Raw genomic sequence first — 26005 nt, 5'->3', positions numbered from 1 at the left:
GGGCACGCCGGGAGGTGTGGCGGGAGGGAAGCGGTGTGCGCGGGGCGCGCCGGGAAATGCAGTGCCCCTGGGGGGGGGGGGGGGGCGGCGGGACGCGCGGAGCATGCCGGGAGGTGTGGCGGGGCGGGCGGGGCCCGCTGAGGGCGGGAGCGCTCGGGCCTGGCGCGGGTCGCGGTGTCCCCGGTCGCGATGCTCCGTCGGAAGCCGACGCGGCTGGAGCTGAAGCTGGACGACATCGAGGAGTTCGAGAGCGTCCGGAAGGAGCTGGAGGTGCGCGCAGGGCCGGGCGCGGGAGGCTCGGCCCGCGCCCGGCCCTGACCGGCGCGTTCGCCCGCAGAGCCGCAGGAAGCAGCGGGACGAGGCGGAGGCAGCGGCGGGCGGCGAGGAGGCGGCGGCGATCGGAGCGCTGGGCACGGAGCACAAGAGCCGCGAGCAGCTCATCAATGACCGCATCGGGTACAAGCCGCAGCCCAAGGCCGGCGGCCGCACCGCGCACTTCGGCACCTTCGAGTTCTGACGGGGCTGCCCCGGGACCCCGCCAGCCCCGGCCCCGCTCAGCCGGACGGGCCTCGCCGCTCCGCCTTTGAGCTGTTACAGTTTTGGTTTTTAAGCTTGGTTAACATGCCCATGAACGCCCCTTGGCCGAGTGTTTTGGTTTAAATAAATACTTTTTTTTTTTTTTTTTAAAGAAAAGAATAATAATCCCACGAGCTGCTATAAATGGCTGCAGTGACCAGGTGGGGATGGGAACACCTGGACCACCCGTCTCCTGCTCCTCTGAGCAGGGGGGTAAAACACTGCAGGAGGATCCTCTGGGATCGTGATTTTAAACCAGACAGTGGAGTGGGGCCACCTGAACCTCCAGCTCTACCCGCTGGTGACCCCACTGAGAAGGTCCTGGAAGTGCCTGATGAGTGTTTTGGGATAAAGGTGCCACGGTTCTGGGTGCCTCTGTCCTTTCCTGAGGCAGCCAGGAAAGAATCCCCTATCTATTAATTCACCCATGTCCCAGAGCTGCTTCCCAGTCCATGTCACAGCTGGGATGTGGTTTGGGCCCTGGGAATGGCTGCAGACCTGGATGACGTACTGGGCACATGGATGTGGAATGATATCCTGTATTTTCTGAGCCACTTTTCCTTCATACTTCCTTGTTCCACCTCCATTCAGCCCTGCTCAGTGTCACCCCAGCTGCCCTGGTTTGTCACCCTTGGAATGGAGCTTCAGGGCTGTTTGCTGCTCAGATCAAAGCTCACCAAATAGTTCCCAATGGATAGTGTCATGTGAAAAGGCCAAGGGGGCACACTGATTTCTTCAGCAGGTCCCTGGATTTACCCTCATCAGCTGCCTGGGCAGGGTGAGGTAAGATTTGGGGCAGAGCCCACCCAGGAGTCTGGCACACAGTGGGGTGAGCTGAAGGAAGCAACTTAAAAACCTGAGCAGCTTCTTGGTGTTTAGGGAACTCTGCTGCCTGCAGCCTGGGGAAGGAGCAGGGCAGGCCCAGGACACCTGCAGGGAATTCAGGAGCTGGAGGTTCTCCCTGCCTCTGGCCAGGGCTGCTTCCTGCCATCTTCAGCACAATGACCAGTTCTGATTTTTCAGTGTTCCAAGCAATGCTCCAAACTGGAGTTAGTCAAATTCAGGCTTCCTGTGTTGTAGGTGCATCAAATTTCAGGTCAGGCTGGGAAAATGTACAGAACTTCGAACTTTTCCAACTGGAAAGAGCCCCAGCCTGGCCTAGAAAAGAGCTGCTGTTCCTGTCTAACACAACATAAAATGATCAGAGATGGCTCTGCTGTTCTGGCATTCCCAGCAGGCCCCAGCTCAGGAGGTTGCTGCAGCTCCCTAAAACTCCTCTCCCCAACTCTTCCTGCTCCAGAGCAGGCAGATCTGGGAGGCACCAATTCCACACTGCAAAGTGTGACTGGGCTGGAACAAACAGAAACTTCTCAGTGAATCCCCACATTCCCATTCCAGGAGCTTCAGGGTGCATTCCTGGAAGCTGGGGAGGCGCAGAGGATGCTGCTCCTCACTCCCATCCCAGAGCACCTGAACAGGGACACTGGGCCCTGCTGCTCCCTCTGAGGGATGCACTGAGGATTGTTCCCAAAACACACCCCCACCACAGTAAAATGCAATCTATTTTATTGGTTAATTATGTACAGGAGAGTCTTGATTTTCACAGTAACATCAGACAAGTTACCGCCACAAAGAGCAAGAGTAAAAACAAAACTGACAGTCCACTGTAAACAAAACTAGAAATCCTGCTGGATTGGGTGGGACTGGCTCCAGACAAACTCAAAAGGCACTCAAAGAAAAGCAACAAAAGCCTGCTGAGGGCCACAGCCTAGATGCTCTGTGCTCCCCCCTTGATGACAATGCGGAGGCACAGCGTGTGGAGAGCAAACATCAGGATACAAAGACACGCACAGGATGTCACCCCCAAGCAGGACAGCACACCCAAACATGCTACATGTGTGTCAACACAGGAATTTAATGTACCCAGGTCTGGAAATCCTTCCAGCCCTCCCCTTCCCGTGTTACCTGGACAACTTTACATTCAGCAGAGGGGCTGGGGCTGCCCCAGAGCTGCCAATCCCACCCAGAGGGAGCTCAGGCTTTGCTCAGGCTCTGCCACAGCACGCAGCAACCCGGGCTGAGAAGGCACCGCGGTAGCACCGGGTGGCAAGGGGGAGGCTGGGACACGGGGAGGTCAGTGGCTTCTCTGGATTGTCCCATTAACTGAGGAAAGCATGGCCATGGCAGGAGGGAGCAGCCTGGACATGCCCCTCCCCAGCTGCACATCAGGGAGCTCAGGAGCAGAGGGGACACAGCCTCGCCCTGCTCTCCTCAGCCGCTTCCCTTCTGACGTTCCCTGGGCAGCCCAGGGTGCTCAAAGCACCCCTCGTGCAGGCTGTGGGAGCAGCTGGGGCACCTGAGACACTCCTGCCCAGGTGACCCCTGCTAGGTCAGTGTCCCTTCTCAGTGCATGCTGGAGAAAGCTGTGTACCCTCTGTGGGAAGAGCATGGGCAGGACATGAGCCTTGGGAGCTCATCCTGGTGGGGAAACAATTCCAGGGGCAAAGGTGGTACAAGTAGAACGAGGCAGAAAAGCTTAACAAGAACCAGATTGACACTGCACGAGCCACAGCCTGATCCCCAAGTCATCCCTCAGAGAATTCAAGTCTGGTCACTTGGATACACAGAAAGATGGCTAAAAGGTGACAAGCAAGGTGAGGCCAAGCAGCTTCTGTTTCAAAGAAAGACACAGCAAGAGGTGTATGAGGTCACCACACAAAGCCACTCCTCACTCCACCTGTGATTGTAATGGCAACAATTCCAGCCCCTTCCAGAAAAACCAGCGGCAGCAGTGGCAATGTCACCCTGAGCTCCTTCAGGGTCAAGCCCTGCAGTGCAAACCTCCCACCCCACCAACCACCATCTCCAGCTTTTAACAGCTCGTTTTCTCTGACAAACACTCAGGTTTCCTCTCAGTTCCAGCAGGAGTGGGAAGGGATTGTCCATTTTCTTTGTCCAACACTAACATTCCTCCCAGCTCTCCAGGGATGGGGAGGGTCAGGTTTCCCCTCCCATGATTGCTTAGAGGGCACAGGAGTTTTACCTTTGTGACAGGTGCAGAGAGGGCAGCAGTAGGTTCTGTCCCAGACAGAACTCCCTTCAAAGATCAGACTGGGGAAGGAAGCACTTTTCCTGTCTCTCAGCAGGAGGTGGCTAGAACTTTTCCATGAAAATAACTTTGCCTCCTTCACCCAGATACGAATTTGCTACAGAAAGCAGCTATTTAGGAACCTAAGCCTGCTTTTAACTCAGCTCCTTTTATTCTCTATTTACACTGTCCAGAGAAAACAAGATGTCCAAATAAACAGTTGGCATCAGCCCAGGAGGGCTGACTTCAGGAGGTGCAATTCAAGTCCTGGTAGCAGCAGTACCGGATTTCCTTAGGGTGGGAGGGTGGGCTCTGTGCAGGGACAGCAGCACCAGCACTGTGGAGCACCCATGTACACAGGGATGGCCTCACCCTCGAAGGCTCAGGAGCTAAAAAATGTCATTCCAAAGATCAGCTTTCCTCACACAGCTGCTGCCAGCAGCCACCAGCAGCATCTCCAGAGGAAAAAACCTTCCTGTGCATGCCCAGAGGCTTTATCCCAGCAGGATTCCCTGTTCTCATGATGTCCCAGACACCAGCCCCAGTCTGAAAGCGGGGCCTGTTCTCAGGGCCCTTCTCTAATTCCCACTGTCTTCTTTTCCAGCCAGTTACAGGCACAAACTGGGCAAACTGGGTAGAGGGAAGACTCCAGCTTTGCACCACACTCTGCACAACTTTTATTAACATCCAGGTGCTACACCAGAGCTGCTCCCCAAGCCTGTCCTGGCACCAGGCAGGTTCTGCCCCCTCACAGCCTGTCCCGCCTGGGCACCGGGCAGAGCCCACAGCACTGACCGAGTTCTTCACTGCACCACAGCACCTGTCCCCCCCTGGCACTGAGAACCTGCAGCTCCAGCATGGGCACACTGTGATTATTAAGACAAAGAGGAGTCATCTGGGTCAGGAATACTTTTTTATCAGCCCACACTGCTCCAAATTTCACCTGAGAAGACACGGAAGGCTGCTGTAGTCCTGTATTTATTTTCCTTCTCCTCTTCCCCAAATCTCTCCTTTACAGGAACATGGTTGTTTTCCCCCTTCACCTCCATCTAGGAATACCTTCTTCAGCCAGTTTAACTTTCGTGTCATGAAATCATTATTTAGCTCTTGCCTCATTTACAGAGCCAGTCCTAGTAACCCAAAGCTTAGCTCTAGTTCCATCCAGGTGCAGTTCCACATGAAGTATCTGTGGGTTCAATGGTTTATTTAGAAGCTTTTTGCCCTGTAAATACAGAACTATTATCCTGCATCTGCTCCATAACTGGGAAGGGAAAGCAGCCAAACTCGAGTGTTCTCCCCGGAGGCTGAGTAAAGCTGCTGGATACATCAGATTAACAACACTCATCATCATCCTCTGGTGGGCTTGGAGGGCAGGTTCATCCAACCCCTGAAGCACACAGCTCACATCCTTGGGTCAAAGTCCTCCCTTACCAGAACACACCTGAGCGTGTCTGATGTGCAGCACCAAATCTTCCTCAGAGGCTGAGTCCTAGAGCAAAACGTGTCATTGGCCCCAAAAGCCACAATGCCAGGGCAATCTCCTCCCCTGGCATTATGTACACATTGAAAAAAATCAAAATTAGAACAGCCATTCACACATTATTGGCAACTTTGATCTTTTCCTACTGTTCATTAAACCCCCACTGATGAGCATTTACAATTTAAAAATAAAATGGTTTTCTTTTTAAAACAATAATTTCTACGGTTCTGTCAGCCAACTAATTTCAATCACAGCATAATCTAAAAATAAAGCAAATCCTGGCCAAGAAGGGGCTCTCAAGAGTCAAGGGGAGAAGCGTGTCCCAGCTCCTCACATCCCTGCACCCCTCCAGGAACTTGTGGTGAACTCCAGTTGATTTTCTTTATCATTATTCTCTTGGCAGCTTAGGAATGCTCCAGTCCTCGGGGCTGGCTGCACTTGCAGGGAGCAGTGGGGTAGAGAGGCCTGTGGGCACATCCAGTGTTAGTGGCAGTGCTCTGTGATATCCACCACCACGGCCTTTTTCCAGCTGAAGAAGAAGTATCCGGTGCCCGCTCCCGCTGCCACGGCGATGCAGAGGTACCCGTTGTAGGTCATGAAGATCAGCATGAGGAAGTAGCTGACCACCACTTGGATGATGTGCAGCACAGTCTGCAGCAGGTGGGGCAAGCTCAGCATCTGCTGGCTGGGAACACAAACCCAAACAAGTCAGCAAACACAGGACAGGTGGGAAATGCACATCCCCAAAGAGAAAGCTGCCAGGACAGCAAGGTGGGCATGCGATGGCAGAGAAGGTGACACCAGCCTGGGCAGGGACTCCTGCATGCAGCTGGCACCTGGAGCTGGTTTTGCTCACAGAGCAAAGCAAGCACGGAGCTTGCTGGGAGGACACAACTTTTAGCTGAGAAACAGACTCCACCAAGCTTCTTTTACCCCCCCATTCAACAGCGGACTGGCTCCTGTTCTGCACAGAGGCCTTGACAACCTGTCAGCAAAAGGATCCTGAGTGTTTTCTGTCGGGGTCACTGGATGTAACACCCAAACTCTGTTCCTGAGAACTCCCCCAAACACATGCATTACAAAAACCCCAAGCTCATCTGGCTCCTTGCTGCTTTCCTCCTTTTGTCTCCATCCTCAAGGGTGCCCAGGTGTCCCCCATCCTCCAGTGCCACGCAGCATCCCAGTCTGGAGCCACGACACCCTCCAGAGATCAAAACTGGCTGCACAAAGTTTCTTCTGTGCCAGTTTCACCTGCAGAGCTTTGCTTTAGAATGAAGTGCAATCCTTACCCCACGGTTTTGTGTGTCTCCATCAGGATGGTGCCATTGGGGCCTGGCACTGGCATGGAGTTATAGCGGATGCTGACTTGGGATTTACGGAGCAGACACTCCCGGGCGATCTTAAGGCCTTCATAAAACATGGCCAGGAAGAAGACAGCCACAAAAGCACCAGCCATTTCTGACAAGAGAGGAAACATTATTGTCTCTGGGCAAGAAAATGTGTCAGCAGAGTCACTGCATGATTGAACAGCCCCACTGTGCTGCATAGGCCATGGCTCTGTGTGCTTGCATAGATAGGTGGGAAATGGGAATTTTAGCCAGACACTCACTGCAATTTGACCCATAAAGCAGAACCAGCAATCACTTTTGCTAACAAAACCAAATTCTTGAACTGTACGAACATCTTTTTTTCTTTCACCCCACAGATGCCATTTAAACCGGATTCAACACAGCGTGTCCATGTATTTTTAGCACAAGGAACAGGGTAATTCCTGAACTATGAATCCTGAAACACCAACTGTACACCTTTTGTTTGGACTGCACAAGACAGTGTTACTAACCTCCAGGAGAATTGATTGTAAGTCCAGAGAACAGCAATGGCACATTCTCGCAGCTGAAGTGGAAAGTCATGGCCTGCCCAGAACACAAAGAACACCAAAATGAGCCTGAAGAGCTCATCCCAAGATGGAGCTCACAGCAAGGTGTAGCAATGGGGTTTGTATCAGAACAAGAACTCAAATGAGTTTATTTGGTCACCACCTAAACACCAAGAAAGTCTCCAGTAAATCTGGTGTAACACACACACAGGTGAGACAGGGATGAGATGTTCCAGTTCCCAGCTCCTTCAGGCAGCCCTGGGCAGGAGGCCCTGTCCTTCACAGAACTCCAGGTAAGTGCCTTCTCCTTGCTTTTGGAGCTCCTTTTCCCCTCAGCATCAGCAGCAGTCAGGGATCGGGGATGTCCTCATGGAGCTCCTCCTCGCCTTCCATCCCCTCAGGAACTGGGGACAGGGCACTTTCCCTTCCCCACTCTGACTCTGTTTGTATGATGCAGGTAAGGGCTGTACAGGTAAGTCCTCTGCTCCCCTCCTGCACTGTGCCAGCACAGTTGTCTCCCTATGGAATTCCCAATATCCTAAGGGAAACAGAGGCCTAAACACAGCTACCACAAGGAGGTAAAGCAGGACTGCAGCTTCCATGGGTGAAAAAAAGGGCTCCTGAGCCTGCACAGTGAAGGGCAAGGGGAGCCATCAATGATCCCCAGGCCAGTGGAGGTGATACAAACTTCCCATCTAGGTAAATACAGCTTGGCATGTCTTGGGCACAGCTGCACACAGTGTTTTCACATGGCAAGTACTGACCAACCAAGAGGAACTTCTCTTTGAACTTCCCTCATTGCTTAATTAAGTTATTTGCTGAAGCTCAGAATTATGGTTCATTTCAGCATCCATAAGAATCAGCAGACACTCATTTTTCCCCAGAGCAGAAATTACTGTAAAATAGCTTTTAGAGAGTAATTTCATCTCTTCAATGAATTTAACGTCTTTATATTTAAAACAAAAGCCACATAAATCAAAGAACTGCAGCTGAGCCTGAGCCTGTTACTTGGTGCCAGTGAGGAATGGGAAAACACACATTAAATGTACTCAGTCTGTTACCTAAGATGCTGTACCTATGTACTGCCTTCCCTGACAGATTTATTTGCAGTATGAATTCAAAATCTTGTGCAATTACTCACAGTTTTCAGCTGCAGGGCAAGGCAGGGTCCTGTAACTATCCAGGGAACACTTGACATGTGTAAAGAAATGACATTTTCATGGAAAGTAATGGCCCAGGGATGCCAATACTGAGCTGTGAGATGATGGGAAGAGCTTCACAAGGAGAGTAGTGGCAGTGCTGGACTGAGAGCTCCACGTGGGCCATGCTCACCAAGGCTGTTCTAGTGCTCTCTTCTCCTGCTGTGACACTGGTTGCAATAGAAGTAGAAGCAGAGATTCTTGGTTCTCTCCTCAGGCACACAAACTCCAACTGAAGGTTTGTAAAATCTACTCCTTGAGAACATTCTCATTTGAAATGGAAATGTGCCCTCTCTCCCCTTCTTTTGAAATTTAACCAGAAACAGACATGTTTTAATAATCTGAAACTCACTCCAAAAGTATTTAGGCAAAGGAGAAAAAGCTGAAAAAGTTCCTAGAACTGGCTACACACAAACACTGATCCTATGGCCATCCCCATGGAAACTCTGGCCAGGATCTCTGCAAAGCCCCAGTGATGCCAAATGCACAAGTCTGAACCTGTTGGAATCAAAGTCTGCTGCAGCAGCAGGGATCAGGACCAGTCCAGCCTTAATGCCAACATGGCAAAGAGCCCTGGCAGTGCTTTGCTCCCCAAACCGAGCGTGCTCTGAGAGTTCAGGAGGGACGGGCACAGAGGGAGCTCGGCAGAGCCCCTCACGCTGCTGGGCAATCCTCTCAGGGCTGCCTGGGGCTCTCACTGCCAGCCTAGAGAACTCCATTCATCCACTTCCTGCAGGAGAATGCTTGCTTTGCATTTCTGCCCTTAGTTGGCTGTCAAGCAGACACCAGGCTGGCTGCTGGAAAGGTTTTTGCAAGAGAAGACAATTTTGCCAAAGGATCTCCAGCTCTGAAATCCATTTCCTGCTCCGTATCCCCTCATGCTGCTCCTTCACTCCAGAAGACCCACAATGGGATCTGGGTTTTACCTGGAAGTATTCCCACCTTCCAAAGCTCAGGTTAATTCCCAGTTCTCAAGAGCACAGTCTTTAAGATGACAAGTTACTCTGAACCACAGACAAGGAAAAATTCTCTGGTTAATCCTGACTTCTCCACTTACCATCATCATCATGTCAGGTCCATGACTGTGTCCCGGGGCTGTGGTGGAGGAGTGGTGATGCTCAGGCGGATGCGAGGTTGGCAGCATGGAGCTGTTCATGTGGTGAGACATCTTGAGGACAGAGCGGTTCAGAAAGGCACATAGAAAAGTGGGACCCTGAAAAACAAACAAAAAATGAAGCCCTTTTCTAAACAGAATGTGGTTTCTCTACTGCTACTGCAAGAGAAAATATTCCAAGCCACTGAGAACTGCTGCCTCTGGAAAACTCCTGGAGCATCCCCACGCTCCTGCTCTGGCTACAGAGAGCACACAGCAGGACAGTTTAAAGGAGGTGTGTCCCTCTGCAGCCTAATTTGATTGAGGTGGCGCCTGGGGACAAGTGCTCAGCATAAAGGAACATTTCTTATCTACATGAGGAAAAAAACAGAGCCCCTTCCCAAGTGCAGTCTTGCAAGAGGCAAAAATATCACAATCACCACTTTAAATTGCATATACTAAAGATCAGATTATGGAGTTTCTCTTAATTGACAGTTATGCATTTTATTTGGAACATGTTTAACACAGAAATTGTGTTAGTTGGTACAAGACCTACTGCCAGGAAAGGTCTGCAACAGCCACAGGCAATCCAATTTCATTTCCATGAGCTTTACATTGCCACATCTTCCCTCTAATCACATTACCCACAGTGAGAGAAACACTCAAGAGACTGCCAGTCCCAATCCCTAATCTGGTTACCACAAATCAGGGATGTCTGGGCACACTAAAAATAAATAAATAAAAATCCATGGTTAGCTGTGGGCATGGCTGCTGCACTCTGCCCCAGCACTGCCTGGCAATTGCTGGTGGGAAATGAACATCATCAGGTAGAAACAGCAATGGGAGAGAAAATAACCTGGGAATACCAGTCAGTCCTGCAAGCACAGCATCTGTCCTGCTGAGCCCTGCCTGGAATAATCTGTACCCTCCCACTTCAGTCCTGCACTAAAGTAAAACCAAGTGAAATAAAAAGCAAAGTTCGGACACTTTATCAAATTAAAGTTTAGAAAGAAATGAGACTTATTTCCTTCCGCATAAACCATCATAAGAGTTTACAAGTGTGTTTTTTCAGTTTTTTAAGTCAAAAGGCAGCATGGTGTTTGAACAGGGAGGCATGGCTGTATTTAGATTGGAGAGAGGAAGTGACACTCTAGAAGAGCTTTCAAAACTGAAAATAGCAAATAAAACCCCCAAAGGCAGCTGGTGGTGGAGCTGGGTCAATGTGACAGCAACCCTGAGCAGGGGTCACTGGTAGCCCAGAACATGAGTGCCAGTGCAGCCCCGTGGAGCATCCCTGACAGGGGTGATATCTAAGGGCTTTAGGGTTAAATTAAGGAGAGAAATGAGAGAAATTAAAAGATTTGGGAAGATGAGGAAACTAAGTCAGCACTGCTGGGGAGGGACTCAAGAGAAAGACAGAAGTAATACCCTGCAAACACTGAAATTAAATAATGCAGGGAAGCACCAATTAGCAACACCAGGAACCCACAGCTCAGGTATGTTCTGCATCTCTGTGCAGATGAAGTTTGTACCCCATCCCTTATTGCATCAGACGACTTCACAATAATCCCCTGGAAAGTAACTTGTCATGGAATCTAAGGGTACTGGCTAAAGCACAATGAATTCCCTGTCCACATTTCTGCTAAGATTTTTTAGCTCACTTTGCCCCTGATTTGTGCTTAAATATTGAGACCAGAAAAATGTTTATGGGGAGATAAAAAGGAGACCAATGCAAGCAGCAGCTCAGCTGACACAGAAACACTTCACCAAGGGACACCTGCAGAATGCCCAGCGTGATTTCCATATGGCACAGCTTGGAAGATTATCCTGTTCCAGAGCTGAAACGTTCAGGCTCCAGAACTGCAGTCCCAAAATACAAACACTTGGGAAAGGAATCCTCTGCCAAGACACACAAACATCAAATTGTCTTTTGCATCAGGGAAGGAAGAAGAATAGCCCAAGTGCTTTATGCACAGGATCAAAGGTAAGTGTGCAGTGAGAGGAAAGACGTCACACAAGAACTTCCCCTCTCCCCCAGCCAAAATCTCCTGGAATCATAGAACCATGGAATATCCTGAGATGGAAGGGCCCACCAGGACCATCCAGTCCAACCCCTGGCCCTGCACAGACCCCCCCAACAGCCCCACCCTGGGCATCCCTGGCAGCGCTGTCCAAACGCTCCTGGAGCTCTGGCAGCCTCGGGGCCGTGCCCATTCCCTGGGGAGCCTGGGCAGTGCCCAGCACCCTCTGGGGGAAGAACCTTTCCCTGCTCTCAGCCTGAGCCTGCCCTGGCCCAGCTCCAGCCGCTCCCTGGGTGCTGTCCCTGTCCCACAGAGCAGAGAGCGGAGCTGCCCCTCTGTCTCCTCCCTCTTCTCCTCTCAGTTGACTGATCCTTTGCTTTTCCTTTGGATACAACATCCTCACTAGTGACTACTGTCCAATGATTATTTATTCCTTTTAGGATTTCACATTCCTGCCAAGCTCAGCAGGTTCCAAAACGCTCCACAGAAGCCCTGGCTGGTTACCAGATGAAAAAACTGCCTTCGTGGCTGGGCTGTGTCAGCTTTTCACTCCTTTCCTTCTCACTCATCATCATTTGTCTGCAGAAAGGGAGAAACAGTGGCTGTGTTCTCAGGATATTTACTCTGTAGGAACAAAGAATACAATCAGGTGTTCAGCAGTGGCTGCCTGTGGCTGGGCAGGCAAGTTTAACCCTCACCTGTGTAGCTCCTTCCTGCCCTGCTATCCCAGTGCTCCAACACCAAATCCAACCTCTTGCTGCAGTTATCCAACACTGAAGGACATTTTAAGAGATCCTGAAAGGATGGGGTATTAAGCAGCTTAAGAGGAAATCAGTGGCTCATCTGAGCCACTTCAGCTGTGTTTTGTGTCACTGAAGGTAACAAACAGTGGATAAATTTCTGTTTTAAAAGAAATCAGTTCCAGTGGACAGTCAGAGTCTGATTTACAACTTAGGAGATCTCTATCTATACCTTGAGGTAAAAAACAATATACAGGGCAGCAATAGGTTAATGGGTGTGTAATATTCCAAGCAGCAAATCCCTGGCTGGCTCGCACAACTCCTAAGAAACAAGCTGACAGAGATGTGGAGCTCTGTGTGTCACCAGAAGGTGGTGGTTTAACAAGGCTGACTCCATACCTGAAGGAAAAAAATCTGCCCCCCTGGCCCTCCCCCAGTTTCTATTACTGTAAATTCTTTAAATAGGTTTAGCCTTGTACAAAGCCAGCCTTCAGCAGGTATTTCTGTCTGAATGGGTGACTTGATCTCTGGCTGCTGCCTGCTCCAGATGTTTGCACTGAGAGGGAGAGGCATTGCAGTGGATTCCTGAGCACGGAGCCCTGGAGAGGGATCTGCCACAGCCCGCGACTGCATCAGGCTCAGGTACTTTGAACACCTGAAGGGGACAGACCCCAGGGTGTCCCTGTCACAAGGGACACACACAGAGCGATACTTTGTGCTCTGCAGTAACCTACTGCCTAAGAAAACAAACAGGAGGAACAGGAGAGAGGAATGAGGACATTCTTCAGGGCTTCTTTCTTTCCCCTCTCCGTGCTGTTACCCCAGGTGAGAGAAGCCACAGCCTCCATTTCACAACCCCTCAGATTTTTAAGGAAAACTGCAAGACTCAGAGCTCCACCCAGGACTCCTCTTCCTTTAAGCAGGACCTCAGGCAGGCCCTGCTCACACAGAGGTTTCTGTCCCAGCCCTGCAATGCCACCGTGGCAGCTCTGCAAACCAGGCTGGCTCAGGACAGGTGCAGCCAGGATCAGGATCTGACAGCAGCGAACTGTCAGCACCAGGACTCACCTTCACCCTCCACCAACACAAAAACGGTGCTGCCTCACCTCACACATACCAGGAGGCCACGTTTGCAACTCCAAGGCACAGAGAAGGGGAGGACAGGCAGGAGATGGCCGGGCACACATGAGTGCAGGTAAAGGAGCTGGACCTGATGAGATGCCAAAGCCAGAGCAGTCTCTTCAAGCAGGTCTCAGCCACAAGATCACTGCCATTACACATAAGCCCCTCCACAGCTTCCCAATCTATTGCTTCTGCTGTGTTCATCCAGAGCCCTGCAGCTTCACAGCAAATCACAGTTTTTCCTGTGGCAAACACCCAAGGAAAATACACCTTTCAATGCAGAAACAGGACACATTATGGGAAGGATCTACCAAGCTCCCAGAAAGTACTTCACAATCAGCTCAGTGTCAAACAGATCTTCCTTAAAGTCACACTCCAAGGGAATTATGCCCCTTTCCAAATCAGAAGTCTAACAGGATTAACACTGGAGCCCTAAAGCAATACCCATTACAGCACCAACTCTTCCCTTCTAAGCAGTGCCTCATCTTTCCCAAGCCAGTTCAGAAAACACAAGAAATAAAACTAATTCCACTGGCTCTGCCCAAAAGGACCAGAGCCTTAAAAATCACCTCTTCAGTCTCCTTTAGAGCAGTTATTTGTCCCACAGAGAGGGTGCTGCTGCAGTGGCCAGCACAGGACCTGCTCCTGCTCGGAACCCTCCCGACTCCTCTCAGCACAGCTGGAGTGATTTGTACCCAGCGTCTCTCCACCAACACGTCTGGTAGCAAGAACAGGGTCAGGAGGTCCCTCTCTTCTGAAGAAGTCAGAAAGACTTGGTAATATTTACTAAGAATTAAAATCAAAGTTCCTGAGAGAAAGGGAAGGGAAAATAATTAAGAATAGCCAGCTGGAAAAGCAAAAATCTCTTGCTTACACATCACATATGGCTCAGTGCTGCGTGACACAAAGGAATGCTACAGCAAAAACACAGAAGGAATGGAAAAGGCACCCAGGAGTTCTTGGTGCTCTACTTACAGCAGTGCCCCTGGCAGACCGAGCTCCACTGGCTCCCAGCTTGTGGTCCCAAGCCCAATCCCTTTTTTGTTTAGCAGTGCTGTAAATGGAGTGGGAGGGAAGCAGGAGCCTGCAGACACTGCAGCTCTGTTCACTGGCTCTAGCTGTGGGCTCCACTGAGCTCGTCATCAGGAGACCTAAGTACTGCTTCTAGTTTATTCAATTTCCTGGCAAACTTTTCTCCTTTAACTGCTTCCTTTCCAAATGGGTGGACTTGTGATTCTTCCAGGATCCCGGGCATAGCTCCAGAGCTGCTTAAAGGCACCACTGTGGGACAGACCAATTCTACCTGTTCATGCTGTAGGAGCACCCAGCACCCCGGGCCAGCTATAAAGACACACTTTAAAAGACACAGGGAACAAACACTACATTTTTCAGTAATGCAGCAGAACACGTGTTACAGACACACACTGCTGTTTCCCAGTGTGAAAATTCCTCTTGGAACTCTCCCAAGCAGCTTCAGCAACCCCAGGCTGGCACTGAGACACAGGGAGGGACTGTGCTGTGCCCAGCACACTTAATTGCACACCTCTGTTTTTCCCTTGCACAATTCCTGAAGAAGGAACTCTTAGAGCTATATTAAGAATTCAAGGAATGTTTGTGAGATCACAGAAGAACTGTGGCTTGCCCTGGTACTGCCTCACTACCTTAAGAGTCTCATCCTAAAGCTTTTCCCAGAAGTTTAAGGCTTCCCAAAAGCTGAACACACCAGAAGGGGTTCGGATAAAGGGAAAGGGAAGGGCACAGCTCAGCACCTCCAATACACGCTGAGGGTCAGGCTGTACAAGTTTGCATTTCCTGGGGCTTGTCCCTGACCACGGAAGCTTGAAAATGGACTCAGGCTGGATGAGCAGAGCCAGGCAGGAACACAGTGTGACACAGGGCACATTCTCCATGTCTACCTGTAAGCAGGCTGAGCTCTTCACAGCCATGGGTTTCAGAAGTTCTGAAGGATGACAGGCACTCTGCAGGATGTCCAGCCTGAGACGCCACAGGGTGCAGTGCGGGGAGCAGAGAATGGGCAAAAAAGAGCTGAGCAGGGCTGCAGACAACATCTTGTGTTCAGGGTCAAAAGGGGACAATGCCTGAGCAGCCTGTGACATGCCAGGATGGAAGCAGTCAGCAGGGACATCAGCAGGGACAGGAAGCCAAGCTGGAAGCACCCAGAGCCCAGCTCTCACAGCTGGAATGTACAACACAGGCAAAGAATGGGCTTTTACAATGACATGCAGGGCTTTCAGGTTTTGTGAGGAGAGAAATCCACACAGGAGATCTGATCCTCCACTGAGGACCCCACCCGGAACCATTATAGCACAGCTGTGGATGCTGAAGGCAATGACAAAGTTTTGGCACATCAAAACCACTCTGCTGTCCATGAGCCGTGCCCACAGCTGATGGGATTTGCCCAGGCTGAGACAGACCCTTATTAAGGTGATCCTGACAAACCCCACAGGCAGGATGTGGGAGAAGAATGAAGCAAAACCATGTCACCCACACAGGGAGGTTTGGGGGTGACACCTTAAGCCAGAGTTGAGCTGAGGTTCACTGCAGCACAGCCAGATCACAGGGCTGGGGCTGACAATCACACCCTGCAGTACGTGCTCCTCCAAACACCCATCCTTCAGGCCTCCTGGCTGCCATCATGTGCTTATTTTATTCTTACCAAATCCTCGTGTTTCTTGTACCAATACACATTTGTCCCTCTCTTTATTGGGCTGCTGTTTCCCCAAGGCTCAGGCTGACCCCTCCACATGGAGCTGTCACACAGCACCCACTGACATGGCAAAAACCCCAAACAGTGCTCCGGTTCCAGACTGTGGACTCCAGTTCCAGGCTCACACAAACTTCCTGGAGCTGCACCACATCATTTGGCAGCTTGATGCAGTTATATACATTAATTAATGACGAAGTATCAGCATATGTTCAATCCTTAAGGTGCTGTCCTCTGCTCTGAATCAAAGCATCCCTCAGCTGTCCAACTAAAGCAAAGCTGGTCACAGTCACTCAGCACAATCCCTGTTACTTGAGGAGGGGCCAGAGCTCTTCCTCTCGCCATGGCTACAATAATGTCCCTTTGATGGAGTTTATTTTCATAGCAAACTCTCTGTTAGAGGCTTCCCTAGAAGGGGACAGTCATTCCTAATCTCCCAGCTTCTGCAGACACCTCAGGAAATCTGTAATCTTTGAACAAGAAAAAAAAATAACCCAGGACAGATTGTTCTTTACAGGACAATGCACTGGACTTCATTAAGTGAAGCACACACCATGTCATTACCCACAGGCCCAATGGAGTGAAAGGCAGCTGAAAACAATCCTGCAGAGAAGAACACCTCAGACTCTAAGCCTGATAACATCAGAGGAAAGGCACGGCAGACACCAAAATTCCTTATAGCCAATGCCAGCGTGAATTCAGAGCTAGAACTGACAAGTTTCCATCAAAGGCAATCCCCAGGAGGCATCTACAGAAGCACTTCAGCACTCCCTGGGCATGTGAGAGCCTTCTGAAGCAAGCAGTCACCCCAGGTCTGCAGACCAGCAGGCCACACCATCAGAGCTTCACCTCTCTTCCTCATGTTATCGAAGGCATGACACAGGAACACAAACCCAGCTCACAAAGCCCCTGGGATTCACCTCTCAGGGAGGAGAAACCTGAGGGCCTTCCCTTCCTGGCAGGAACGGAGGAAGTTTAGGCAGAGATAAGGCAGAATGGCTCAAAGGGCAGGGGTGTAAGAGCCGTGCTGGGATGGAGGAGCAGGAGGGTGGGTGGTGCTCAGGCAGGAATCACCTGGGAAGCTCCTGCTAGAACTCTCAGCACCCGCTCATCAGCTGAGGACAACTGAGGATGCTGAGTAGTGAGGAGACACGGGTCAGCACTGGGAAGAGGAGACAGAAAAGCAGGGCCATGTGACCCATATTTTCCAAGATTACGTAGTTCCTGAATAAACAGATGATGCTTCCTTATCCTCAGTGGCGGTTTTTGCTCAGCTGTTACACAACCAAACACAGGAATGGTGACCAGGCAGATGTGATCCATATGGCCAGAGAGCAGGAACCATCCTGCTGCCTCAGGGGAAGCTCAGAACAAATGGGACAGAGTCCTGAACCTTGTGATACTCTTCAACAACTTTCTAATATAAAAATATATTAATATTTAAAACTCCATCTTGCAAGATGTGTACCCTGTAAGATTAGGCAACTTCTGCTGCCTTAGAAAAACCAGGCCTAGTGGAGAATTTCACTTCCTATTTCACATGCCCTGATCAAGAACAGCTCCTAGCATTTATTCCTCTACTATAACAGCTCTTTTTAAATGAAGGGAGAGTTTTCTCTTCAAATGAAAAAAGAAAACCACCTTTTGCATACAAGATTCTTCATCGTGCTCACTAATTCAGCCCCCAGATTCCTGCAGGTTCAACACCTCCTGCACCACCTGTACACCTACGGAAAGAAGCCTGTCTCCCACAAAAATGTGTCTGTCCACAGGGTAAGGACACAGACTATTGTTTGTGGATGTTCAGTAGCCACAGGCAGAAGCATTCCATCTATAAGGAATGACAGATATGTCAGGATGCAAGACAGGGAACTACCTGCAAGTTAATCCTGATAAACCACTGCTCCGTGGTTTGCTGGAGTGGGAAGGACACACACCAGGCTACACAGCATAAACAGCTCTGACCAGATGGATTTTATAGCGCCTTCAAGCCTTAAACCCCATAAAACTATAAAATAATCTCAGGAGACACAAAATGAAACCAGAGTCAAAAAGTGCATTGCCAAGAAAGCAGGGCCTCAGGGGCAAAAGTGATCCTGTGTGTCCTAGAAGTGCATTAGTGGCCTTTAATACAGGTGGAGAACAAGAGTTATCTGTTATTATCTCATTATAAATGTTATCTAGCAACAGCATAAATACCTTTGTCCCATGCAGATAAAACTAAAGCTGAGGGTAATAAATGGACGGCACTGGTTTATTAGAGGCCTCATAAAAGGGAGTCCAGCACAGGTGATTCACAGATCCCCACATCTTACACCACTTGCCCATTTTCACACAGCTCATTCTCCCTCTCTGGCTGCTCTTCAACATCATCATCAGACTCAGCCCAGAAAAGGCAACACTTGTACAAGTTCTGAACCGGCTTTCAGGTGTTTTGAGACTCTGAATAGCAAGAAAACCACACCTCAGAACTCCTGGTTAATTTTTAGGAGGTTGATTCACATGTATATGAGACACCCTGGTTTAAGCAATGCACACACGTTTTTCCATGTCCAGGACAGCCACACACTCATTACCTTCCACCACACGGGAAAGCATCCTTGCAGAGCAATTCCACTTCACTCCTTTCTTTTCATATTTAAGCAGTTGTTTGTCTGTAATTATTCCTCAGAAGTGTGTCCATGTGCAGACACAGCGTTTTAAGGTGGCCACTTAACCCTTCCCCTTCCCTGGAGCTGCCGTGTTCCAGCCTGTGTCAAACGTTGTCGCAACAGCCACGTGTTGATGTCAGCTCCCACTGGGATACCCCGGGATTTCCAGCTCCTACTCTGGCATGTCAGGGTCACCTCTGGAATGCAGGCTTTGACTAAAAACCTAAGAGTTCACAAGACTGACTTTTGGAAAAATGCCTTTTCTTGCAGAGGAGATACGGATGCGCGTTCATTTCATTTTGCAGCACCATCCACGACTGTCCCTCAACACAAGAACTTGTTCTACCACAGCCAAGAATCAAATTCTTTTGTGCCTCCAAACACTTGTTTTCAGAAGCCTCAAGCTGCTCATGAGTAAAATGCAAGGTAGAACTCAGGTCACCAGCAGCAAAATCCATTCCAGTGGGTTTTTAATTAAGCCCAGGAAGTCGACCCTCTGTTTTGGCAGATGGTTAAGGCCAAATATCCATCACCAGAGGCACCTTCCTACTCTTGATCCATGATCTTGGCAAACAGCAATAGGATGGCACAGTGACATATAAACATCTTCCAGGTAGTGATGCAAATACTTGTAAGGGTTCAGAGCACAAATTCATAGCCTCAATCCATGGAACAGAGCATCTGCACATTCGCCTTTTGAAAATGCAACTGAACTATTAGAATTATTATTGAAATTACTGAATCACTGAAAATACAATCTCAGCAAGGTAGAAGACCTCCAATATCAAGAAGAGGAAAAGAGCAATCAACTCAATTCTCTGGAAAGGAACTTATCTTTGGAAGAGCCTTGGCCTCGTGACACTCTTCTGACAGGAAGAGCAGTGACTGTAGGGCATGGAAAGCTGGAACGAGAGCCATCAACAATTTTTCTGTGAGTAACAAAAAATCACTCTGGGAAAGAGCTGCCTTTTTCATCATTTTCAAACCCCTGGATGGCCACAGAGCTGCTAATCCACAGCAGAAATGATTCAGAGCTAAAAAATGCTGAGTACTTACTCTTCCAGAGACAGGTTTTCCATCCACCGACTCCAGGAGAGCCTTTTTCTCCAGAGAGGCAACAAGTCTGAGACTGATCAAAGTTTCTCAACCCTCACATAATGCTGACAAGCACATCATTATCTCTATCAAAGGCTAATCATTAACTACTGCTCAGATGAGCTTAGGACCAGACCGAGCACTGGGATGCTCACATAGAGATCCACAGAGTAGCAAAAGCAGCTCCTGAGTCTCCCCCATGAGATCTTTGCAAAAATGCAAAGAGATTTTAGAACTCCCTGATCTGATTAAGTGCATTGCAGAGATTACTTTCCAACACATTAACCAAAACACATTTGAAACATTCATATCTCTATCAGATGTATTAGTGGTTTGCTTGTTTTTGGATAACAAAGCAAGCTTAGTTTATTTTGCCATTAGTATTTAAGTATTTTAGTATTCAACTGAAAGAGAGGTTTAGATAAAATATTAGGAAGAAATTCTTCCCTGGGAGGGTGGGCAGGTCCTGGCACAGGGTGCCCAGAGCAGCTGGGGCTGCCCCTGGATCTCTGGAAGTGCCCAAGGCCAGGCTGGACATTGGGGCTGGGAGCAGCCTGGGACAGTGGGAGGTGGCCCTGCCCGTGGCAGGGGCGGAACAAAATGAGCTCTAAGGTAATTCCACCCCAAACCATTCTGTGATTCTATCTGTCCCATAATGAAGAAATGTGATGTTTTCAAAGCTATCAGTTTTTAGGAGCATTGGGAAGTGAGAAAAAAATAACAAGGCAGATAAACCATCAATTGTGCAGGAATTCTTCAACACTATGCACAAGACAAACCCTGTCGGGGTAGCTGGCTCTGGGACCCCTCTGCTTGGAAGGCTGGAGCCAACAACTGCTATGGGAAAAAAAAGTGACAAAGCAGAAAAAGTGCAAGAACAGCTGTGCTGTGCCCTGCAATACAAGGGGCCTCGTGGTGGGGGCTGAGGTTTCAACCAAGATCAAAAGCAAGAGTTACACAAAAAGGGATCAACTGACAAGCAGTGCACATGGATCCTGCTCTTAGGATGTCCTGGAGGGTTTTACTGGAGGAATTCAGAAAATTAAGTTAAGTCATGCTGCTGCCAAGAGGTTTTTTAAACTAGAAGCAAAATAATCAGAGTAAGTGCATTAGGCTTTACCACCCATACAGCAGGAGATCCCACAGACACTGCTCTGTGCCCTGTATGAAAAGAGCACAAAAAACGGCTTTACAAGTACAAGCAAGCCTGTAACAGGAACATGAGGACAGCTGTGAAACTCCCAACTAGCTTTGTTTCCAGCTGTTCAGGTTTCAGTATCTATAACATACTCCTCCAACACACTTCAGTCTCACCTGACACCACCTTAAACACTAAAGTTCAGCACGTCCTCGTGAGATAATGTCTTATCTCAAGTTAATGAAGGGCATCAAAGCCAATGGTAAGTTGATTTGTATAAAACCGTCCTGGCAGAGAACCCAGAAATCCTGACTCAGTCTCTTGTCAAATCCATTAGACCAGGAGCTCAGACAAACACGGGAGCTGAGAAAACCAGACCAACACTGATTGCATTTCACTTGCACAGTATCCCGAGGCTGGGTGTGCTCCTCGGGAGCTTGTGCTCCCACTTCCCTTATCACTTTGATGTACGAGGGCTGATTTACCTATCGGAAATGCCCTCCCACGGAGCCACACTGATGGCAGCGCTGCGGTCACTGCCCGAGGGCTGCAGGAGAGTGAACTGGGATGGCTCCTACTGGGAGCACTGCCTTTGAGTCTGCTCCACGTTTGTTAGTGTTTCTCCTTCTCCAGTCAAAGGTGCAAGCCTGAAAATGCAGACCAGCTGTGCCAATGAGTGGTTTGAGTCTCTTCAGTAGAATGCCTTTTGGAGCAGGGAAGGTTAAAGGGGAAAGCAAGTGAGTAAGGGGATCCCTGGCTCCCAGTGCAGCCTCTGGAAGATCCCACCAGGAGCAGCCAGGGTGGCACGAGCTGCTGCTGTTCTCCCACCCAGAGTGCAGCCACCATTTAAAGACATCAGATAAGGAGCAGGTTGGGTCACAGGGAGGAGCCTCTCCCTAAGGAGGCTGGAGCCGTATCCCTTTCCAAGAGCTGCTTTTCCCAGCTCTCTGGAGCTCACAGCATTAGCTCAGGATGTGCACTGCACCTCACAGGTGGCCTCAAAGCACTTCTTAATCCTACAGAGCAAGTCCAATTACATTACCTTTAATGTGAAAAAAACCTGAAAGTGTATTTGCCAGACACTCCTTCCCCCAACAGAGGCAGTGCTTAGAAAAGAAGAACAGCCAAGACTGTCAGGGTTCCTCTTTACCGAGGTTAGCCAGAAGATCAGCTAAATATATCACAAAGCTCATATTCCAAGCTCCTCTACCTTCATCAGAGGAATGAGATCTGAATCCATGATAACTAATGAGTAAGTGTGGGAAAAGAAGGTTTATGGAAGTGAAGTGGTTCTCATGAAGTCTCAGAACAGAGCTTGGGGCACTCACTGTGAGTTCCACACCAGAACACCTGTATTCTGTTCCCAGTTTTCTCCCAGTTTCATACCAGGACATGCTGAGCAAGCAGTGAGAACAGAAGAGCCTTGGTCACTTACAGCATTTGGCCTGTGCTCTAGAGCTACCATGCACTGCTATATTCATTTAGATAAATATTAAAGTGAAAAGATTATATGCTTGTACAACCTTTTTATCAGATGATAAATGACATTTACACCTGTGATACAGCAAGTGTATGATTTTCTAAGGTTATATACACAGAGAGGAAAAGTGCAGGAAGCAAAGCCGTTGTTCTGGCTGCAATCACAGTTGCATTAGCAGATTCCAGCTTTCAGATGAAGAAAACGGTTAATGAAAAAATCATTGGTTCCTCAGGACCCGATTGGGAACATTTCCAGAAAATTAGATTGAAACAAAAGGCAATGGAGTTGATTAACTAAGATTGGATTTCCCAGAGAAAAACAACATAAACTAGATTGAGTCTTTTTCATCCTTCCCTAAGAAAAAGTTGCCAAGACTCCCAGTGATTTCCGGGCAGACTTGTGGAGAAGTTCATGCTGGCAATGTGCTTCAGCTCAACTTCCCAAAATTCTGCTGCAGGCTCCTGCTAACTTTCAGGTGACCTTCAGGCCAGGGCAGGGAAGGCAGGTCTGCAGAACCATGGCAGCTTTCTGTTGGGTAGAGGGGTCTTCGTAGCCAATAGAAAAACCAAGAAGGAAAGGAGAAAATAGCACATTTTAGTTCAAAGACCAAAAAGTTCTGTCTTGGACCTAATGCCTAACTGGAAAACAAGCCAGCTGAAAGGAAACTCCTCAGGGCCCTGCTCAAAACTCACTGTGTGAACGTGGTAGATTTTGTCATTTACTTGTAATATAAAACTGGAAAAGATTATTCTCAATGCCCTCCCTTCTCAGGCATTAAGCTTTCATTCAGGGATAGAGTGTCTCACTAATCCAAACCTTGAAGTTACACTGTAAAGGGAGAAGTGAAAAATCCTCCCAAACCTCTTTTCAAAAGAAAAAACAAAAAAAAAAACACCCCACAAACCTTGTCCTTGTACCACTGCAAGTCTGAGTCAGTGGCAGGGATGATACCTTTAAAATAAAAAAGCAAACATGCAAAAGTGACTTGGAAAGGTGATTTAATTCCTCCTCTCTACTGGCAGAAATTATCCTAACTCTCAGCTTAGTTAACAACCTGGCCTAGATGAGAAATCTGATATGATATGAAATGAAAAGCAGCCAAATCTCAGTAGGAAACGGTTGTAGAAAATTTCTCCATTCTCACCACAAAGTTGTGTGGGAGCCTGCAACTCCTGCCAGTACTTATATTTTCTTTATTACCTTGCTTTTGGTGGGGGGAGGAGAGCAGAAGCAAAAACCTGCTTATTCCAACAATTGCTGTGTTTGTAGCAAAAAGCATGACTTTAGTTTCGCATTGTATAGCAGAGCAGTCAGAGCTTCACCAACAAATCCTTAGTTATAAAACCAATTCTCATTTAAACAGCAACATTTACACATTATTCCCAGTACCCCCTTTTTAATGAAGGATAGGGGAAAAAAAATGCAGAGTCCAAAGCCTGATGAAAGCCTCAGGAAACATTACATCACAAATTACAGGATTTGGGATCGTTAACTTGAATGCTAACTTACCCTATAAGATCCCATATGGTTACTTATGCAAAATCCTGCAAAAGCTTTGCTGACCTCAGGCTCAAGCAGAGGCAAGTTAAGATCAAAAAGACTGAAAGCCAATTTAATAAACACTTGAGAGGAGCATTTCATCCACCTGGACACAAGAAGCAGGACTCGTAAGCATTCTGGAGCTTGGGATTCGAGCACCAACAGGAAGAATTGGCCTCTGCCTGGGAACTGTGTGGAACCACAAGCCCACTGCACACTCAAATATAGATGAGAATTATGAACAAAGCTTAAATTAAAAAAGGACAAGTGATTAAGATGCGATGCTTGCTGACTGCTGCAGGATGTGCTGCTACAGCCTCTTCCCCACTACACTGGCATTAAAACTGTCCAGTGCTGAATACCAGTGAAAAAAAAAATAGGAAATATATATAGATCTAACATTGGGCTAGGAAGATGGTGAAGGGTCTCAAAGGGCACACAAGGAGCAGCTGAGGGCACTGGGATTGTTCATCCTGAAGGGGAAACTGAGGTCAGAACTCACCAGGGGTTGCAGCTCCTCCCAAGGAGCAGCTCTGATCTTTGCTCTGTGACAGGTCCTGAGGGAATGGCCTGAAGTTATCCCAGGCTGAGAGCAGGGAAAGGTTCTTCCCCCAGAGGCTGCTGGGCACTGCCCAGGCTCCCCAGGGAATGGGCACGGCCCCGAGGCTGCCAGAGCTCCAGGAGCGTTTGGACAGCGCTGCCAGGGATGCCCAGGGTGGGGTTGCTGGGGTGTCCTGGGCAGGGCCAGGATTGATGGTCCTGGTGGGTCCCTTCCAGCTCAGGATATTCTGGCATACCTGTACCTAAAAAACCTAAACCGAAGTGCCACACCAGGACTTAGCCACATGGGTCTTCACCATTTAAAAAACACAACTATCTTGACAATCAACCTGATAAAAATACAGGAGCCAAAGCAACAAACTCTTCATCCAAGCAACCACATTTCCCTTTGGAAGGAAGTTCATGTCCACCTGCCTTACCAAGATTGGAACAATCTGCTCCCACCAAATTTACACCAAATTATTGTAGTTTTTTAACATAAATAAGATTCTGACCTTTTCTAGGTTTCACTCTAAATTCATCACACATTCCACAATATACATCTGCTTAACACTCCCCTTTATCTTATCCTTTTAGAAATGGAATCCCTGATATCTCAATCGTTGCAATAACCTCCCTAGTTACTGCAAACTCAGCTCTGCAACAGACCTGGCAACTTCCTGCTCAAACATCCAGTAAGTAACTGACAGTACAAATTTCTAACCAGTGCCAATACTCAAAGCCAGGAAATTATTCAACCCTTATTGCCACTCTGACCTCCCATGCATTGTTTGCCTGCATTTCAACATCACTTGGATCTAAGGTGGAATTAAAGCCAGTGGGTCTCACAAAGCACACAGAGATACCACTTTTCCAAGAGGGGAAAAACACAGAAAAACCACAACAAACCACAAAAACCTCATTAAACAAACTAACAGAAAGGTGTGTTTCTCAAGGTACAAGGCGAACGTGGAAAACTGCTTCGGCGGGCCAGCTCAGACATTTAACCACGCAAGGATTCCGATGTTAAGAACACAGCGCATTGCTGATGTCCCTGGGTAGCTCAGAGACACGAGAGCCAAACCTGGAGCACAGCAGCGCTCCAGTGTCCCCAACATTCCCTCCCGAGCGCCCCACGGACCCGCAGGGCCCTCAGAGGAGCCATGCGCGGCCCTCTGGCTCAGCCCGGAGCCCCGGCAAGGGCAGCACGGCGGCCGCGGGGCCCGGCTGTCACCTTGGGAACCGCAGGGCCGGGCCGGGCGCCTCCCGCGGAGCCCCGGCAGCGCTGTCCGCACCCACACCGAGCTCGCCCCTCACCTCCACCTCCACGTCCCAGGGCTGCCCATCCCCTTGGGCCCCCCCGGCCCGAAGTCCCGCGCCCCGGCCTGAGGGGAGGGGGGGCGGCCATGGGGCCCCCTCAGGCGGGTTGGGGGGGGGAGGGAGCACGAGACCCCCCCCGACCCCACTCGTCACTCACCGCGAGGCCGCCACGACCCCGCCGCCTTCCCCACGGCTATGGCCACACCACGCCCCCTCCGCGCCCCCTCAGCCCCGCCCCTACCGCAGCCTCCCGCCCCCGAGGCGCCCGCTGAGCCCCAAGGCTCCGCCCCACACGCGTCATCCAAGCCCCGCCTCTTCGCTC

General features: G+C 49.3%; 2 protein-coding genes across 5 annotated transcripts; one reads left to right on the top strand and one right to left on the bottom strand.

Annotated features, from left to right (window-relative positions):
- The first annotated feature begins 104 nt into the window (after nucleotides 1-104).
- On the top strand, nucleotides 105-678 carry CDC26 (cell division cycle 26). Its single transcript, XM_032130601.1, has 2 exons — nucleotides 105-270; nucleotides 338-678. The coding sequence occupies exons 1-2, from the start codon at nucleotides 190-192 to the stop codon at nucleotides 515-517; spliced, it is 261 nt and encodes an 86-aa protein (XP_031986492.1). The 5' UTR covers nucleotides 105-189; the 3' UTR covers nucleotides 518-678.
- Nucleotides 679-2125: 1447 nt separating this feature from the next.
- Nucleotides 2126-25923, bottom strand: SLC31A1 (solute carrier family 31 member 1). 4 transcript variants are annotated; one of them, XM_032130598.1, is made up of 5 exons: nucleotides 25841-25923; nucleotides 9277-9432; nucleotides 6985-7057; nucleotides 6434-6602; nucleotides 2126-5829 (listed from the first exon to the last, which is right to left on the bottom strand). In XM_032130598.1, exons 2-5 carry the CDS (start codon nucleotides 9385-9387, stop codon nucleotides 5628-5630), a joined length of 555 nt encoding a protein of 184 aa, XP_031986489.1. In that variant the 5' UTR covers nucleotides 9388-9432; nucleotides 25841-25923; the 3' UTR covers nucleotides 2126-5627. The 4 variants fall into 4 exon arrangements, with proteins under 4 accessions (XP_031986489.1, XP_031986490.1, XP_031986491.1 ...); XM_032130599.1 differs by lacking the exon at nucleotides 25841-25923 and adding an exon at nucleotides 19628-19732; XM_032130600.1 differs by lacking the exon at nucleotides 25841-25923 and adding an exon at nucleotides 18497-19448.
- Between the last annotated feature and the right edge of the window lie 82 nt (nucleotides 25924-26005).

Source organism: Corvus moneduloides, chromosome 21 (genome assembly GCF_009650955.1).
Source record: "Corvus moneduloides isolate bCorMon1 chromosome 21, bCorMon1.pri, whole genome shotgun sequence".
NCBI classification, from domain to species: Eukaryota; Metazoa; Chordata; class Aves; order Passeriformes; family Corvidae; genus Corvus; species Corvus moneduloides.
This window is presented reverse-complemented; position numbering and strand designations above follow the sequence as displayed.

Coding starts and splice junctions, on each gene's coding strand:
- SLC31A1 (XM_032130597.1), bottom strand. CDS start 14,338: ATGACGAGCTCAGTGGAGCCCACAGCTAGAGCCAGTGAACAGAGCTGC. Junction 9,433..14,170: donor GGTCTGCCAGGGGCACTGCT/GTAAGTAGAGCA, acceptor TTTGTTTTTCAG/GGTCCCACTTTTCTATGTGC. Junction 6,603..6,984: donor TACAATCAATTCTCCTGGAG/GTTAGTAACACT, acceptor CTCTCTTGTCAG/AAATGGCTGGTGCTTTTGTG.
- CDC26 (XM_032130601.1), top strand. CDS start 190: ATGCTCCGTCGGAAGCCGACGCGGCTGGAGCTGAAGCTGGACGACATC. Junction 271..337: donor GCGTCCGGAAGGAGCTGGAG/GTGCGCGCAGGG, acceptor GTTCGCCCGCAG/AGCCGCAGGAAGCAGCGGGA.